At 54.0% G+C, this 17,978-nt stretch overlaps 1 protein-coding gene across 1 annotated transcript in view; it reads right to left on the reverse strand.

Annotated features, from left to right (window-relative positions):
* The window catches only part of CACNG2 (calcium voltage-gated channel auxiliary subunit gamma 2), a 113,094-nt gene that overhangs the window by 6,353 nt on the left and 88,763 nt on the right, over nt 1-17,978 (reverse strand). Inside the window, exon 2 of the mRNA XM_081822406.1 lies at nt 10,049-10,132. Within this exon, the coding sequence (XP_081678532.1) occupies nt 10,049-10,132 (84 nt within the window). The remainder of the gene's footprint in view (nt 1-10,048; nt 10,133-17,978) is intronic.

The raw sequence follows: 17,978 nt of genomic DNA on the forward strand, positions 1-17,978 counted from the left end.
GGGGGGGGCAGTGTCCGGATGGGGACCCAGAGGTGCCGGGTCCTCCACAAAGTGTCTCTGGAGAGTATAATAGTCTTTCTCTCCAGATTCAAATAAGGCGGTGGTGACCTCAGGGCTTGAGTCCCTGTCCTGGGAGCTGTGGGCCAGGTAGGAGGCAGAGCGTCTGGAGGCTCCTGGGAGGGAAAGGAGGATTTCTTTACATGTCTGGGTTGTTTAAGTGGCTTCTGAGGAAGTTTAGGGCCCCTTGGCTCAGCCAGGGGTGAGGCGGAGGGGTTGGTTGGCTGGGGATGTGCATTTTGGAGAGGAAGTCGCCAGGAGTAGAGTTTCCCCTCGCTCCCCATCCCTTCTAGTGGTAGTGTGGCCGCAGAAATCTGTGGAGAAGGGAGTTTTTCTGTATAGAACTTGAGGAATTTTTCCAAGAGGATTTTAGGCAGTTGGCTGTGATGTGTGATATAAAACTTCTCCTCTCTCTTCCCCCTGGATCTTCAGGAAGTCTACACAGCTTACTGAGGCTGTTGGGTGAATGGATTATTTTAGGGGGACTTGAAGAAGGGTGAACCTGAACTAGGAGCCAGAGGATGAGGCAAGCAGGGGGAGCAGCTGGGTTACTGGGCAATCGGGCTCTCCTCTCCCGTAAGCAGGGACGGACCGCCTCCCCCCAGATCTGAGTGGACATTCCCCCCGTGCAAGCCATTTTAAGACAACTGTTGTGTCCCCAGCCCAATCCCCCAGCCCCCACACCCCTACACATGCATACATGATGCCTGGACATGCACACTCAGTGCTGCCTGAATCCTCTTCTTTGTAAGCACCTGGGGATAGGAAAGCTTATTGAAGACTCAGGAGAGAAGAGAGAATCTTTGATAAGCACCTACTCTGTGTCGAGTCATGAATGAGTACCTAACATACATTCTCTAATGTAATCCTTATAACAGCCCAGGGGGCTGTGTTTTTTAGCTCCAGTTTATAGACAAGAAAACTGAAGTTCAGAGAGGCAAAGTAACTTGCCCAAGACAGCCCAGCTCATGAGTCAGGATTCAAGTTCAGATCAGCCCCACTTTTGGACCACCCTGTACTCTCCCTATGGGGCTTCCAAGGAGCCTGGAAGGGTGCTGCAGAGTACAGAGTTCTGGGTTTGGGGTCCCAGCTGTGCCACTCACGTGCTGTGTGGCTGAGACAGGTATCTCGCCCCCTCTGGTTTCCCCATGTGTAAAAGTGGGGGTGGACCGTTAGATGATTTCTCATGCTTCTGCCCTCTCCGTGTGGGGATGTGATGTCTGACCAGCTGGGAATGGAGGGTGACAGCAAAAAGGGGGAAAGACAGGTTGGTGTGACTTCCGAGAGGGGCAGCCGCTGTGGCTCAGAGGAGCAGAGCCAGGGAGGAAGCTCTGCAGTCTTTTCCCTCCAAGAAAGCGGTGCTTCCTGCCCACCGTATGCCCACATTTGGCAAACCCAGCCTGCACCCTCAGAGCAAATGCCTCCCAGGCAGCCGGGGCTTGATGGCGTCGGCTCAGCCTGCCGGCAGCGCCCGGATATCCCAACTTAGCCTTCCAGACAGCAGAGAGAGGGAGCACCAGCTGTGGAGGGAGCTGGGATGCTGTGTGCGCAGTCGTGTGTGTGTGTGTGTGTGTGTGTGCGTGTGTGTGTGCGTGCGCACACGGACACGTATGCAAAGACAAGATGGAAGGAGGCTGGAGAGAGAGGTCTGCTGTTGCAGCCCCAGAGAGTAATGGGACCACTTTAGACGGTCCCATACAGCTTATGATGTGCTCTAGAGCGGGGTAACCAGGGGCGGTACAAACAGTAGCCTCTCCGGCCCAGCAGAGCCAACCCAAACACTAGCCTCTCTCAGAAGAGGTTTGCCCAGGACGGAGGTGACAGGGGACAGCCAGTAAACAGCACCATGCCTAGGGAGGCTGAAGCAGGGGCTCCTACACTGGAGAAGTTTCTCGAAGGAGGTCGTTCTGGCTGGGTGGTGTCATAGGTAGAGTGGGGATTTGGGGGTGCCCCTGAGTTCTTACCCTGGCTTTGTCACTCCTTCACAGCGTGGCCGAGGGCAAGGGTCTTTACCTCTCTGGGTCTGTTTCTGCATCCTGCAGAATGGGAAAAGGAACCCTATCATCCAGCTTACGGGAATGTAAGGCCCTGCTGCTGCTCGGCATGTCATCCAGATACTACTTTTCCATGAATTGTCTTGATTCCCACCGAAGCTAGTGTGGTTTCAGTGCTAAAATCTGTCATGAGGAGCAGAAGGTATCTGATTTATTCAATGAATAAATATTTATTGATCTCCTACGAGTAAGCATATGGAACCACGCAGTACGTACCAACATTTATGGAGCTCTTCCTATGTGCCAGGCCCCATCCTGGCACGTGGATAAACCCACTGAAACCTCAGACCAACCCCACGAGGCCGTGGCCTTGGCTTCATGGAGATTACAGATACCTAAAGCTGGTTATTGGCAAACTTTTTCTGTCAAAAGACAGATAGTAGCTATTTCTGGCTTTGCGAGGCATATGTTCTCTATTGCAACTACCCAACTTAGCTGTTGTAGCATGAAAACAGCCTGAGGCAATATGTAAACAAATGAGTGTGGTCCTTTTCCAATAAAACTTTATTTGCAAAAACAGTTGGTGGGCCAGATTTGGCCTACGAGCTGCAGTTTGGCCATTCCTGGCTGAGCATGTAATATGCTATACCGGGGAAAGGCCGCGGGGTCCAGGGTGGGGAGATGCTTTGCTTTTGATTAGCTGTGAGTTCAGTGAGTAAATACGGACTGAGTGCCCGCCACGGTGACAGGTTCCAGGCTGGGCATAGGAGAGCTAGGGGTTCAAAAACAGGCCTGGTCCATGTTTTTATGGGGCTTAGGTTCTCATGAAGGAGATGTATGTCACCAGATAATAATACAGATAAACATATAATTATCAACGAGGATAAAGTGCTATGAGTTGGAAGGTATCCATATGGCACTATGAAGCCAAGTGACGGGCTAATGTCACATGTAGATGGCTAATGTTCATTGAGTGTTTAGTGTACGCTGGGACTGTTCTAAGCACTGTACGTATATTAACTCATCAGTTCTCCCTACAACTCTGCGAAGTAAGTATTGGAATTACCCCCTCAGACAGCAGCTAAAACTGAGGCACAGCTAAAAATGGTTGAGCCATTTCTCTGAGTCCACCCAGCAAGGAAGTGGAGAAGCTGGATTGTGAACCCAGGCGGTCTGCCTCTAGGGTCTGGGTGTCTGACCACTGCACTCCCTGGCTCTCAGGCCTGTGCCTCCTGCCCCTCTGAGCTCATGTGGGGATCAAGGAGGGCTTCCCGGAGGGAATGATGTTGGAGCTAGCATCTGATGGATAAGGAGAAGCCAACAGGGCAGAAAAGAGACAGGGTGTGGAGTGTTCCAGGGAGAGGAAGCAGCGTGAGCTGGGCTGGAGAAAGAATCCTTGCTCAGGGAACTGGAAGACCCGTGCTGTCTGTCTCTGATGGTCCTGTGTGCCCCAGACCTCCCCTCAGGGGCCACTCAGCCAGGCCAGGGCACCGTCCTATCTATTCCCTGTGTCACTTGTGGCCTTCGATCAGAATGGTTGCTGTTACCAGGTGTATGGAGGATGGGCTCCCGATTTCCTGGGCGTGGTGCTCAACTCTTAATGTTTGCTATCCCACTTGGGATTTGGCCCATTCGTACAGGACAGGATCGCCCAGGACAAGATCGCCCAGGAGTGGCTCAGGAGGAACTTCTAAGCTCTTGGGCATCTCTCCCTCGCTCCCTTCCACGCTGTGCTGGATGGGGTGGCCAGGACCACGGATGTCTGTGTGAGCATGCGTGTATGAATGTGAGAGAGTGGGGGGAGAGGGGGAGGGAGCACAGGGGAAGGAGGAGGAGGGAGGAGGTGTTCCTGGAGGAGACCATCCTCAGGGAAGGAGGAAGAGGAATGGCAAGATGGCGGATGAGGGGAGAGAGAGGAGTCAAGAGTGGTGGTTAAGAGTCTGGGCTCCACACGTGGCCTCCTTGGGGCTCCAGCCCCCCCCCCCACTGGAAGGGTAGCCTCTGTGCCTCCCCTTTCTCGTCTGTATAATGGGGACACCGACAGGACCTACCTCCCAGGGTGTTGTGAAGGGGAACGCAGATAACGCCTAAAGTAGTTAAGTGTGCTGTATAGAATGACGTAGGAAAAGATTTCTGGAAGCTCTGTGAGCTTGCTTGGGGAGTGCCATCTGCGCAGGCGCCAGAGGCTGTCCCATTCCCTGTTGTGCCCCGGGCTGCCGATCAGCGGCACCAAGTCGGGAGGGAGGCGGCCCTCCTGAGCCTCGGTTGTCCCCCTGCCGTAGGGAGATCGTGAGCACACCCAGCTCACAGCCTGCGATGAGAGTCATGAGTCAAGACATTTTAAGCAATTACGACAGCGCCTGGTCTGCGCCGAGCGCCCGGAAATGTTAGTTCTCATTGTGGCCGAAGGGACTGGTGCAGTTTCTCACGGGCCCGGGGTTCCCTAGGCTGGTGCTTATCCCAGGGCCGGTTGTGAGTCAGGACCAGGTGGTGACGTCAGCCTGCTGGGTGCAACCAGCACTTAAAGAAATGAACCAGTTCCGAACTGGGAGTGTCACCATGTGCAGCTTGCAGGGGGTTGGCCCTGTTTGCAGAAACGTTCGCTCTGGTTGCATGGATGTGAGTGAGAAAGGGCGGCAGCTTCGGATGTTTCCAAATCACACTGTGGCCCCTGGGAAATACCGACTCCCATCTCCTGGACACACATACACACACACACACACCCCCTGCAGGGACCCACAGACACAAGCAACCATGCACTTACATGTTCAGACAGACGCTCAGATGCATGGACACACAGGCACCAAATGACACAGAACACAGCAGACTCACCCCCTCGTGCATAAAGACAGACAGACACACGGACGAACACTGGCAATCAAAGGAAGTCGCACCCGGGTCATCACTGCCTCTGTCTTCACCTGCGCTCAAGCTTTGCTAAGGAGGGATAAGGATGGGGAAACACCAGAGCAGACACATCGGTGGCCCCCCAGAGCTTGCTGGGAAAACAGGTCTGGTCACCATTTGTTCCTGCGTAAGCTAGTGATGGGTGGGTGAGGGCCACACTGGCCACACCTTCGTGGGGCCGAGATGTCAGGAGGCCCAGGATTCTGTGGTTCCGGAGAAGCCGTGGAACTCCTCAAATACCTATGGGGGTGAGGGTGGGGTAAGAGCATTCATTCATTCAATCATTCATTCCATCAGATACTGATTGGGTGCCTGCCTTCTCCCCTCAAGAGGCTCTGGACGATGCCCAAAAATTGGCCTGATGGTGTGAGAGCAAGTGAGTCCCACTTTCTTTGCCAGCCCAGGAGATGAGCTCTGCATTCCTGTCCAGCCATGTCCTTCTGGCATTCTCTCTCCTTCCTCTCAGCTCTAGATCCTCAGTCCAGCTGGTGGAATGAGGATGGTAGGAGTGACCTAGGCCACCTACTTGCCACCTTCCTCAGCCTCCTCTCCTGGGCCCTTCTCATCTTCCTGGCCTCTAAGCCTTGGCATCCTGGGGCTCAGACCCTGCCCCTCTTCTCTGCACTGCTGCCTTGGTCCATTCATCAAGTCTCGTGGCTTTAGATATCATCTGCCTGCTGACAACTGGCACACTCCTGTCTTGGGCCAGGACCTGTCCTGGGAGTCCCAGACTCCAGGGCATTTCCCCAGGGAGTCCCATAGGCCTCTCTGACTTAAGGTGGCTGACACTGAGCTTCCCATTCTCCCTAACCCCAGCCTTGGACTCAAACCCTGACTCCTTTCTTCCCTGGGAAATCCACATGCAGACTTTCTGGAAATCCTATCTGCAGGTCCTTGGGAATATTTTCCAGCTCTGACCCCTTCCCATCTCCTTCACTGCTTCTACCTTGGTTCAGGACACCTTCTCTTGTCTAGATTATTGCCAGCAGGCTCCTAACTGTTCTGCCTGCTTCTGCCCTTGCCCTATTTCAGTATCTTACGAATGTAGCAACCAGAGGGTCCTGTAGAATGTGAGACCCTCTGATGGCTTTCTGCAATACCCAAGCCCTTTCTATGACCCGCAGGGGCCTCTGGGCCTCTCTGCATTGGCTCTTCCTTGGCTGTCCCTTGCTCGCTCTACTCTTGTCTTTCTGGCCTCAGACCTGTTCCTCAAACATTCCAGGCATGCTCCTGTCTCAGGGCCTTTGTACTTGCTGTTCCCTCTGCCTGGAACATTCTCCTCTTGGCTTTCCACATGGCTCCCTCTCACCTCCTTCAGACCTTTACTCAAACTTCACAAGGAGGATTTTATTGACCCCCATCCCCACCCTGGAATTCCCTATCCCCCTTTCCTGCTGGATTTTTCTCCATATCACTCCTCATAGTTTAACAGACTATATAATTAACTTGTTCATTTCATTTATTGTAGATTGCAGGTGCTGGGAGGTCCAGGTCTTTATTTTGTCTGCAGCCAAAAAGGACCCATGGCCCCCGGGGGGCTCAGATCTTTTCTGGCCTCCTGAGTACCAGGACGCTCAGCCCCACAGAGCCGAGGAGAAGACACTCAGAGGGTTTTTCGAGAGCTATGGCTCCGCCAGGTGAGGTCCACCGTCCCACACTTCCACATGGTCAGGCCTCTGTCCATTCCAGAACAGTGCTGGCCCTGTGTCAGGCTCTCAGCAGATCCTGCCCTTTGGTTGAGCAAGGTCTGGTAGACTATATCCCTGACCTTGGTAAGAGCAGGAGCTCCAGCCGTCTTTCTGGGGCCCACCCTGCCTGTCCCACTGCCCCTCTGAGTCTGAGGCAGGCTGGGTGTGAACGGTCAAAGCCAGAGTGTCTCTCTTTGCTGAGCCCCTTTCCACCCCCTTAGGTCACCTGCCCCCACCCTGTCCCTCCTCACAGTTCTCTGCTGTCCTTTGGAAACCCAGTAGGGTCCTGTCCGGGGGCCCACCCCCAATGGCCTGGCCACCCCACTCCTCTCAGCCCTGTCTCCCAAACAGCCCCTCACTTCTCGCCATCCCCACAGCTAACACTCTGGTCCAACGGCCATAGCCTTTCATCACGATGTCCAGGATATCCGTGACAGCCCCGACTGGCCTCCCCGCCTCCCCAGCCAGCAGCCAGAACGGACCTTCCAAATCAGTGTCCCCTGCTCGTGGTTCCCATCACACTTAGAATGAGATCCGATTTCTTCCCGACGTGACTGGGCTCCTCAGCTACCTCTCTGACCTCATGCTGTGGGATGCCCTCCATTCGTGCCCTGTACTCAGCCAGTCCGGCCTCTCGGCTGACCCCCAAACACCCCTTCTCTGCCCTGCCTTCGTAAGGCCTTTGCCCTTGCCAGTCCCTTCTCAGGGATGTGTTCCCCCAAATCCTCTTAGCTCCTTCCTTTTCTTCATTTAGAGAAGCTGTCCTCCCTCATCTAGGTGACACCCCCCTGCCCTCCGCCCGCCCCCTCACAGCTCTGAAACCATCTGAGGGGCTTATTCCTGCTCCCGCTCCCCGCTTGCTCCCTTCCCTGGAATATCATGTTCACAGAGGGGCCAGCCTGGTTTGTTCCACCCTTGGATCCCCGGTACTGAGACAACAGTGTCCTGCACGGAGTGAGAGCTTAGTGAATGTCTCGTTAGTGAATGAGTGAATGCTTCTAGAGGCCAAGTCTCATTCCTTCTGGAATGATCTCTGGTTTGGGTTAGGAGCCAGGCACCCTGCACCACATGCTTTCTTCTAACCCTGCCTGCGTCATGGCATACGTGCTACGTTCCTGGGACTGTTTCTAGACAGTGATCCCCTCTCCTGCCCTCCCACGTGGCAGGCTCACAGTGAGGATGGGTGTAACAGACCCGAAATGGGAGCGGGCTCAAGCCCCGCCCACCGGCGGCAGCCCCGCCCACCTGCCTGCGGGAGACGTGCTCCCACCTCTGGGAGAAGCTCCATCCACCTCCCTGGGCCTTAGCTCCACCCACTTCAGTGGGCCTCGGGATCCTTCTAGAAGAATGATCCCGGCCTTCCAGCTTCTCTAGCCAACCAGGTTAGGGCTTAATAAAAATGAGAGAATCTAATTAGGATTAGAATCTGTTAGAGAATGATAGGAACTCACATCTTGCAACTTTCAAAAATTACCTTTGTTGTTTAGCCCAAGATTAGCATATTATAGATCAGGGGTCAGCAAACCATGCCAAATCCAGCCTGCTGCCTGTTTGTGTAAATGAAGTTAAGTTTTGGCCTTGGGTAGGGAGAGAGGCTGTACGACCCACAAAGCCTAATGTATTTACTGTCTGGCCCTTTATACAAAAAGTTTGCCAACTCTTGTTACAAATGATCAAAAAGATACTGCTGGATTAAGTAGGCTTAAATCAGAGCCTTGGAATCCTGCTCTGTTAACACCGCCAGTTCGAGTCTTTTGTCCAGGGACACCAAAATAAACCAAACACTCTAAGCATTTCTCTCTTTAATAATGAGGAGATGGAGGTACAGAGTAGGTAGAAATAGCCACTGAAGAATCCTATATCTGTCCTTTAGTTAACAGACAACATTTATGGAGCACCTACTCTATTCCAGAAGCTGTTCGAGGAACAGCCATGAAGGAGACAGTTCCTACGCCCATCCCTTGGCGGCTAGCTGATTAAGTATTACATCCTCACTGTGTTCAACCAGTGGGGCTCCCGGTGTGAGGCTGAGCTTTGGTCCCCCACTTCTACCTCCACCAGCAGGCTGCATCTGTGCCATGCCCGTCTCCCAGGGCCAGCTGCCTGGGGCCACAGATGGCACGCCGTTCTTTCCCCTCGATTTTCTCAGCCTGCCCTTATGCCACCCCCACCCCCCGCTCCTTCAAGAGCCCCAACATGGTAAGTGGGGGAGGACGATCAAACCGTCTTTTAGGAATTCCATTTAAGAGCAGTGTCTTTCGGGAATTCATAAAAGGAAATGATGAGCATTGTAAGATACTTTTCTCCCTTTAAAAAGAAATCTGTAAATTACATCGTGTTCCCTTTCCCCTCCTCGCTGCCTGGCTGACTTCATGTTCCGTGCGCTTTTCAATGAAACCAGGTTGATTCCAGGCTGACCCGGGAGTTGGCTTTGATGTGAGGAGTAGTTATTGAAAGAGACAGGGTGATCCATGTGATGAAATGCCTCCTACACTTTCCATAAAAGTGAACGGAGGGTGATGCTAGCCATTCTGCTGTGGGGGATGGGAAGGGAGGCATTAGCGGCCTCTGAGCAGCTGGGAAGGGCACTGGGGGCAGCAGGTGGGCATGCTCCTGGGAAGAGAGCAAACCTCTTCTGGAAGAGCCTCCTGAGAGCCCGGAGCAGAGCTTTCAACCACTTCTGCTCAGGTGGCTTTGCTGTCCCAGGCATCGAGGACCCTCAGCCCCTCTCCTGGAAATCCCTTTCTCAGGGAGCATTTTACCTTGTTAGTTTTTGTTGATTCTTGAGAAATTTTCTTTGGGACTCAAAATGCTTTCTCTGATAATATGCCTCAGATGGATTTAAGGTCACAACTATTACTTCAGGATTTAACCTTGACTTGATCGTGGGGGAAGAAAAATAAATCTCACGTATTGTCTCAGGAGAAGTTCCAGTCTGACACTGCCTGATGAATTTCTTCATTCAGTTATTCAAGAACTATTTACTGAGCACTTACTATGCGCAGGGCACTGGGCTGGGAAGTGGACAGGATAAGGGAGGGTCCCAAGACCGCCAGGGAGATGTTTACACAAATAGACAAGGACCCCACAGCATGATAAAGGTGCTGTGCCCTGGGAACCCATGCAGGGGCACGGAGGACTTCCTGTAGGAGGTGATGTTTCAGCCTGCGACCTGGAGGATGGGTAGTGGTTTATCAGACAAAGGGGAGGGAAGAGGGTTGTAGGCAGAGGGAACAGCATGCATGAAGGTTTGGCCTCCGGACAGGAGGGAAGGAGGGAGGCTCAGCTTTTTCCTGCCCTCTGCTGAGACAGGGATCTCTAGATAGTCCTGGCCTTTGGTGCTCCAGAGGTTGGATGGATAGGACCCACCCCCAGAAGGGAGAAAAAATTGCATGCACTCACGGAGGAAGTATTCTGCTGTGTCAGCTTCGTAATCTGCATCCTCTGGGAAGTGATCGATTTGCTTGCAGAGACCTTTGAAGTTCCCTGGAAAACAAGAGGAGAAAGGACACTTGAAACATCAGAGTTTCCAGGGGCTCAGCACCCACCGGCCTCTTGCTGATTTCTTGTTCTTCTGAAGCTGGCTCAGCCCTCTCCCTGGCCCCTGAAGGAAGGTATCGCTTTGTCTGTTTGGACATCTGCCTGGTGAATCAAAACACACACACCTGCGGTGCCGCCGAGAGGATCTAAGGCCTAAGACTTCAAAACCCAGCCTTCCATCCCTGCACTGAGGCTTCAGAAGATTAGCTGAAGCTTGGCGGGCAGCAGAGGTTTGGCTCGGGGCTGGGGACTGCCGCCCGAGGAGGAGGCTGATGAACGGGTCAGTCCGTCCGCCTCTGTGCCCCGGCTCGGCTGGGAGTCATCTCGCATTTTGCCTGGCAGAGAGCAGATCGCTCTGCAAAGAAGGCAGACCCCACGTGGATGCTGACAAACGTTCCCACGGCCCTTAAATGAGCTTGCAAAAGCGCCTACCCCTCTGCTGTGCCTGGAATGCACTGCGCCCAGCCCCCAGCTGTGCTGAAATGCTCCCGGGCTGGGGGCAGGGAAGAGGTTGAGCCCCCCCTGGGGCTTGGGCCCTCTGCCAGGCTCATGAATTTGGCTCTACCACAGGCCTGTGAGGGGGGTATTATCTCCTCCATTATACCGAGGAAGAAACTGGGGCTCAGGGAGGCTACTTGATCCGAGTAAGTACTCATGGCCAGGAAATGATGGAAGCAGGGCTCAAATGGAGGCCCGTTGACTCTAAATCTTTCCTGGGGCGATGGCTGAGAAGGTGAACAGCGGCTCAGGTGAAAACCCAACGTCACAGCCATCGCCCCCCCCCATCGCCCCACCACCACCCCCCACCGCCGCCCAGGCCACCGCCCCCCACCGCCGCCCCAGCCAGCGACCACTAAGTGAATGAGCCAACTAGTGAATGTGATCTCCTTAAGGACCGATGCGTGGAATAGAGCTTGTGAGCGGCTCGGCTTCGTGACAGCAGAAACTTCCGTGTGTTTCACACACCGTTTACCCCCGGCACCAGCCCAGCTATAGCCCATGTCGTTGAACTTTCTCTGAATGCGCAAATAACCCACCCCGAGCTGGGAGACGTGGCAGCTCCCGTGGCTGGGCTGCCCGTGGCTGGCACGTCGGGAAAAGTGCTTGGGGGCATCCTTGTGAGGGAGAATTAGACGCTGACTATATTCAGCCACTGACATTTGGGATTTTTCTGTGACAGGAGCTAATAACCTAATTAATACAGTCCTCAGTATGTGTTAGCAATTTATTTTCCTATAGAGTGTTGAGCCTCCAGTAGGTTTTCTTGTGTCCTATAGATATTATTTAGGAATTTTAAGGCATTCTTACATGTCGTATACACCTGGTTATATAGGATACAGGTGTACGTACATAAAGATAGGCGTTTTAGACATTTCTAGCTCTTATATGTTACAGAGAAGGTGGTTGACCCCCCATTCGCTGTCTCTGCACCAGATTCTCCCCCTTTCCTGACTTCTGCAAGAAAAACCATTCTCCAGAGCTTATGGGGACTTCTGGTAACATCACTGAAGCTTGGTGGGGTCTCGGGAGCACAACGATTCACTGGAAATGCTCCCCTGGGGCTTGCTTCCTGTCTAAGTGTTCTGGGCGCTTCCTCTTCTTGCTCACCCACCCCACCTCTCCGCCCTGCCCTGGAGAATTCACAGGGGTCCCTCTAGGACTTCTCCCCTCGTCCCACCACCCGCCCTTCTCTCCTGAGAAGTCTTCGTTTCCGCTGCTAAGAGGCTAAAATATCTTCCCTATTGTTCAAATGACAAATCAGTGTATTTGCGAAGTACTTTCATTTTCTCTCAATTCAATCTGACAAATACTTTGTCGGTGCCAACCCGGTGCCGGGCATCTTTATAAGGGCTCCGTGTGGGCGGTGAGGTGTAGAGCACGGTGCCGACGTGCCCCGAGGCTCCTCACAAATCCGGGACAGTGCGCAACCCCAGACCAAGGGCTCGTGAGTGGTGCCTCCACGTCTCTCTTCTAAGGGCCCCGCGCTTCGTGCTGGCGGCCCGCACGCATACCTTGCAGCCTGACCTCTCCTCTGCACGAGCCGCGCCCAGTCCTTCTCAGACCCTGGGCTCCCAGTGCGGTGCCTGGCGCAGAGCAAGGGCTCAAGAGATGCTATGGGGAGGCTGTGTGAAGTCACCAGCGGCCCAGTCTCTCCTGTGAGGGCCAGACCTGGTATCCCCTGTCTATCTGGTATGTCCTGGTAGATGTGTTAAAGGCGCCGTACGTTCAGCAGGTCCAAACCTGAACTCGGGATCTTTCTCCCTCCAGCCTGTGGCCTTCTGGAGGCACCGACCAGCTCAGGGAATGTCTGTCCGTCGCTGCCTGTGCAAGCCTGAGCCCACCTGTCACTGCCGACCTCTCCTCCTCCTCTCTGTAGGCTCCATCCCTCACGACATCCGTCCTGTCTGCACTAGCTCTTGGGAGCTCTCAAAACGGTCAGTTTCTCGCCGTTGGCAGCATCACCCATGGCCAGGCCACCGTCCTGGCTTCCCTGCATGACTGCCGTGGCCTCCCCACTGGTCATTTTGCACCCCCCTTTATCCCTCCCTACAGAGTAATCATAGACATCCTTTGAAAATGCCAATCTGGTCAAGCCGCCTCTAGCTGGAAACACTCAACAGCTTCCCAGGGCTCTAGGGAAAGCTCAGCATCTTTAAGAGGCCTGACCCTGACCTCTGCCTGGTCTTATTTCCCGTCTACCTCCCTATGTCCGCGCACAGGCCATCTCAGCCGTCCTTCATGCATGCTCCCTCCTACCACAGGACCTTTGCACGTGCTGGTCTGGCTGCCCAAGCCCCCACCACATCCTTCGTTGTCTCCTTCCCTCAGCCTCCCCCTGCCCCCCTGCACTGTGCTAGTGGGGTACCTGCTGCTTTGCTGTCCATTCTGTGTTGGGGGGGAGATGTTAAGGTGAGTGATGGTGGTGCGACTGTTCTAGTAGAGAGGGAAGACGTGATGACCTGAGAGAGGAGGGAGCAGTGCAGGAGCAACGTGAGGGGGGATGAGGTCCAGGACACAAGTGCAAGCGTGGCTTCATATGGTGGTGTGTCTGCTGCAGCAGGAGGGACGGGGTCCCTTGTGGGTGCAGGTGCAGGGGATGGGTAGACATGGTGGGAGCCCTGATACTTCTCTTCTGGTTGTTTCCATTTTTTTGATGGGATGGGAAGCAGGATCATGACCGGAGCACGAGGAAGGGGAAGCAGGGTTGGAGATTTGAGAATAGAGGGAGTGAGATTTTTCTCCATGAGATGGGGAGAGAGAATGGACCAGGCCGGAGACATGAAGCATGTGTGTCTGGGCCTTGAAGGTCCCTTTGAGATTCCGTGGTTTTCTCCGGCTACATTTAGGGTGTGGCTGAGTCTGGCTGGAGGGTTGCCTTTAACCAGGGTGGGGGTCTGTGTGATGAGCACGAGAGCAGGGGTAGGGGAGGCAGTGATTATGAAGATGGGTCAGACTCTAAGCTGGGGAAGGGGGCAGTGGAGAGGTGGTGGGGTCAATGCATTGGAAGCCTAGAGTGGGGAGTCAAGGAATGTCAGAGCGGGGGGCTCATGGGAGTGAGCTGGAAGGCTGGGGCATGGGAGTCAGAAAGCGGGTGCTAAGGATTGAGATTGTTGACGGGTGTGGTGATTGGTCATGTCAGGGTCAAGGATAAGACCATGAACTGGGTTGGCTCAGGTCGGATGGAGGTAGGGATGACATTCAAAGTATCTAGCAACCGGAAAGGTCGTCCCAATCAACACAGAAGACAAAAACTAAACGTTCACTTTTACTTTCTACATGCAATCAAGTATGTATTAGGAAACCACTTACCAAGTTAAAGTTGATATGCAAAGGATTCGTCACATTATTCTGATAAACCCCAAATCATTGGTTGGTTTTTAGAAACTATTTGTGTGAGGCCCTTTCAAGCTGAATGATGGCCCTGTCTGGACCATGGTTTGACACAGGGAACCATACCAGAAGCTTGCAACACTTCTCTGTTAGAGTAAGACTTGTTTCATCTCAGTGAGTACAGAATTCTCTCCTACACTGTCCCGTGCCATACTCTTCTCCCAGAAGGTAGCCCTCCATCCTGGGCAATGCTGGAGGTGGGGAAGGATGCTCCTGGGGATGGTGGAGTGGGCGGTGGGGAGGAGAAAAGCGGGTACCTCAGAGGTAGTTCTGTCCTGGGTGGTGGTGTGCGCCCAGCCTGGCCCAGCCACTCTAGCTGTGTAAGGTTCTGTGCTTCTGGGGCCCCGGCCCCGCCCCGCGGAGGCAGATGTGCCTGGGCTGGGCCCACAGCTCAGAGAGCTGCAGGGCCTGGGGCACAGAGGAGATGGGGCCTCAGTCCTGGCCCCTCCCTGCCCTGTCTGCCACAGCCAGGAGCCACCCCTACGCAGCCCTCTTCCTGCACTTTGTGCGGCTGATTGGTACGCGGGATTTCAGCAGTTAACGGCCGGCGAGGCAGGACTGATATGTGCTGGCTGAGCAAGGTGGGCAAGGCCAGGTACCGGAGGTGCTGTCTGCCCGATTGTGAAATCCAAGAGGGCTGCACGGTGGCCTTGGAGAATGAGGCAGGCCAATGCTTCTTCACTCCTCCAAGAATGAGGGGGATGCCCACATTGAGAATGGGCAGGAAACAGGGAAGAGAAGGCTGGGTGAGTTTCAGAGAGGCAGGGCTTTAGGGAAGAGGCAGCGAGGAGCAGGGAGGGTCCTACTTCCTCAGGGGTGTGGGCGATAAAACACCCCCTGTGAAGGATCGCAAGGGGGTAGTGTCCTCAAGGGACAGCCAGGTTTCTATCAGAGCGAGCAGAAAAGAGGTTAGGAACATGGGGAGTTTGCTGACATCTGGACAAAATGCTGGGGAGCCCAGGCAAGGATTTGGAAGGCTGGGGGAGTTGGCGATTGGGTCAGATTGGGAGGTGAGCCGAGCCCTGAAGGACACATGACTGGTAGTGAGGTAAGCCAGGGTCATGATGGGATTGGTCCCATAGTCCCTGAGGCTGATGGTGGCAGTGAGGTGGTGAGGATGGGCTGGAGGCATAAGGGGTCTCCAGGAGCCCTTGGAGCTCTGTGGCCATGGACTCAGTCCGAATAAAGTGGTGCCAAGGTTCATGAAGGGGAGGTGGTACAGCGGCATTCAGTCACTTTTGCCGGAGTTTAAATTTGGCAGAACATCTGTGGGACATCCCAACAGTCAGTGAAGAGTGTGTAATCTTGCTTTCCTGATGCCAGCCTAGAGTTCTGCTGTATTTCTTTCTGGTTGGTGGTCATCAAGCCCAGGGGCTGATATGGCTTCAGGCACAGATGGATCTAGGTGCTCAAAAATCTGGTATCCCTCTCCATCTCTGGTTTTCCTCTCAGTTGGCTTCATCCTTAGGCAGGCTTTCTCCCCCCACGTAGGGACTAAGGGCTGCCCAAGTGCCTGGCATTGGGGTGGGTGGAGGGAAATCTAACCTGATCCCTGTCCTTCGGGGGCTCACAGTCCGGGGTGGAGGGGGGAAAGACAGACAGCACAGAATTTACTAGAATGTAATGATACTATCTTAGAGAATGCGCAGGGCCTTATGGGAGCAGAGTTGTTCAGCTAACATTTGTGTGGCACTGACTATATGCCATGCTCTCTGCAACCTGCTGAGGACACAGGAAAAAATATACCTTCTGTCCCCAAGGAACTTGCAGTTTGTGGTGGGAGGTGGATGGCAGGTGCTGTGGTGTAGCGGGATATGTGCTGTGCCAAAGCAGAGCGTGTCGGGGAGCACACAGGAGGGGTGCATGTCTAGGTGTGTGCATGTGTGTCTCGGGGCATGATGAGGAAGTAGTTGGGGGTGAGAAGAGATTTCTAGGAAAGCGATCAGCAAAAGCGAAGGCAGGAAGTGCTGGGCACACAAGAGGGGACAAACTATCTCAGGGGCTCAGGGAAGGTCCCCCAGAGCAGAGCTGGGGTACAAGGAAGCCAGAAGGCCAAGGTGTGCTGGAGCAGGCTTGCACCAACTCCCGGGATCTGCTTGTGAGCGTCTCTTCCTAACTCACATAAGCAGCTGGACACCAGCCACGGTGGGAGGATGCACCGTGAGAATTGGCACATACTCTAAATCGAGGTCCCCTTTCCCTGCTCAGACAGCCAGTTGTTAAATATTTGCCAGCATACCAGGGCATGAAGGGCAACCCGCGTGAGGGGCTGGCTGGTGCAGATACGTGATTCCGAGTGGGACTGGAGATTTACAAGATGGGTCCCACGTAGAGGCTCCCTGGGCAAGGCTGAGGGTGGGAGATGGCTGGAGAGGGGCCAGGGGTCAGGTCCCCAGGGGCTTGTGGCCCAGGTTGAATGGAAGAGAGGGCTTCTCACCGCCCACTCCCCTGAAAGGCGTTGGCTTTGAGCTATTAGAGGTTGAGGATGTAGGGGGGACTCTCCCACCATGAACTATAAAGGATTATTCGGCCAAGGGGCCCAACAATCATGAAATCTCTACCGGACCCCCGCCCCAAAGGGCAGCAGTGCCCCGCCGACCCCAAAGCCAAATGACTGCAGGGCAAGCCGAGACAGAAAGGCCAAGGGCTGTGCCTTGGGCTGCCGCAGGTCTGCCTCTAGGAATCTGCCCTCAGACTGGAAATTTCAGCTTGCAGGTATTAAGTAGTTTAAAGGAGGTTTCATTAGCTTTGTAAAAAGCACATTAATATCTCACAACACCAACTGCTGTCTCATTTCTTTGAGAAACAACAAGCTCTTCATAAACCTGGTCATTAGGGGCTGAACAGACGCTGTTTTATTTCCCACATATTCATGAGCTGAAGGAGCCGCGCGGAGCCGGGCGGGTGCACGGAGGGAGGGGGCGGGGCAGCCGCAGGAGGCTGGCTAAGTAATTTTTTAAGTGAAGCAAATGAAGGGTTTGGTGGGAGCTGCTTTCTCTGTATTTTAAACCTTTTCTGCTCCTGGCTTTTTGCTTTGCTGGCAGGGCCCTCCCTGCTGGCGGGGATTCAGGAGACCTCAGGGCTGGTGGGCAGTGCGGGGCTCTTCCCTGGCTGGAACCCCAGGCCCCCAGCACAGCGCCGGCGACAGCTGGTGCTGGAGGGTTTGAAGCAGCCTGTGGGGTGGACCGTGAGTTCATTCGTGCGTCCATGCATTTATTGGATTGTTTGGAAAGCCTACTATGTGCTAGATCCCATGCAGGCACCAGGTGGGGTGAGAATGGGGTAAGGTGTCTGGCTGCCCGCCTTCCTTCCTCAACTCTGCCCTTTCTGTTTGGTCTTAGTGCTCACCTCCCAGAGGTGCTGAGCACAGCAGTGAGTACTTGCTCCTATAACCTCCAGGTGTTTCCTGTCCTGATGCTTGTCCCCACAGCTACTCTGTAAGTTCTTTCCATGTGATGCGGGAGAAGAGACTGGACTCCAGACTCAGAAGGATCTCCCTTCTAAGCCCGGTTCTGCTACTATTAGCTGTGTGGACTGGAGCTAATTATGTGACCTCTCTGTGCCTCTGTTTCCTTAGCTGTACAATAGAGCTATTCATCCCTGCCGCGTGGGGGTGATTCTAAGGACTCAATGAAATAGCAGAAGTGAAATTTCCTAGTGTGGTTCCTAACCCAGAGCAGGCACTCAATGAATGTAGTTTTTGCTCTTCAAATGATGTGTCTTTAGGGGCGGAGCAAGATGGAGGAGTAGGAGACCTGGATTTCGTCTCCTCTCAGGAATTCAGCTGGATAGGGATCAAACCATTCTGAACACCTACAAACCCAACAGGAGATTGAAGAAAGGAATAGCAACAACTCTCTGAACAGAAAAGTGACCACTTTCTGGAAGAACATTTTGAAGG

Source organism: Leptonychotes weddellii, chromosome 5, assembly GCF_054177405.1.
Source record: "Leptonychotes weddellii isolate Sample4059 chromosome 5, ASM5417740v2, whole genome shotgun sequence".
Taxonomy (NCBI): domain Eukaryota; kingdom Metazoa; phylum Chordata; class Mammalia; order Carnivora; family Phocidae; genus Leptonychotes; species Leptonychotes weddellii.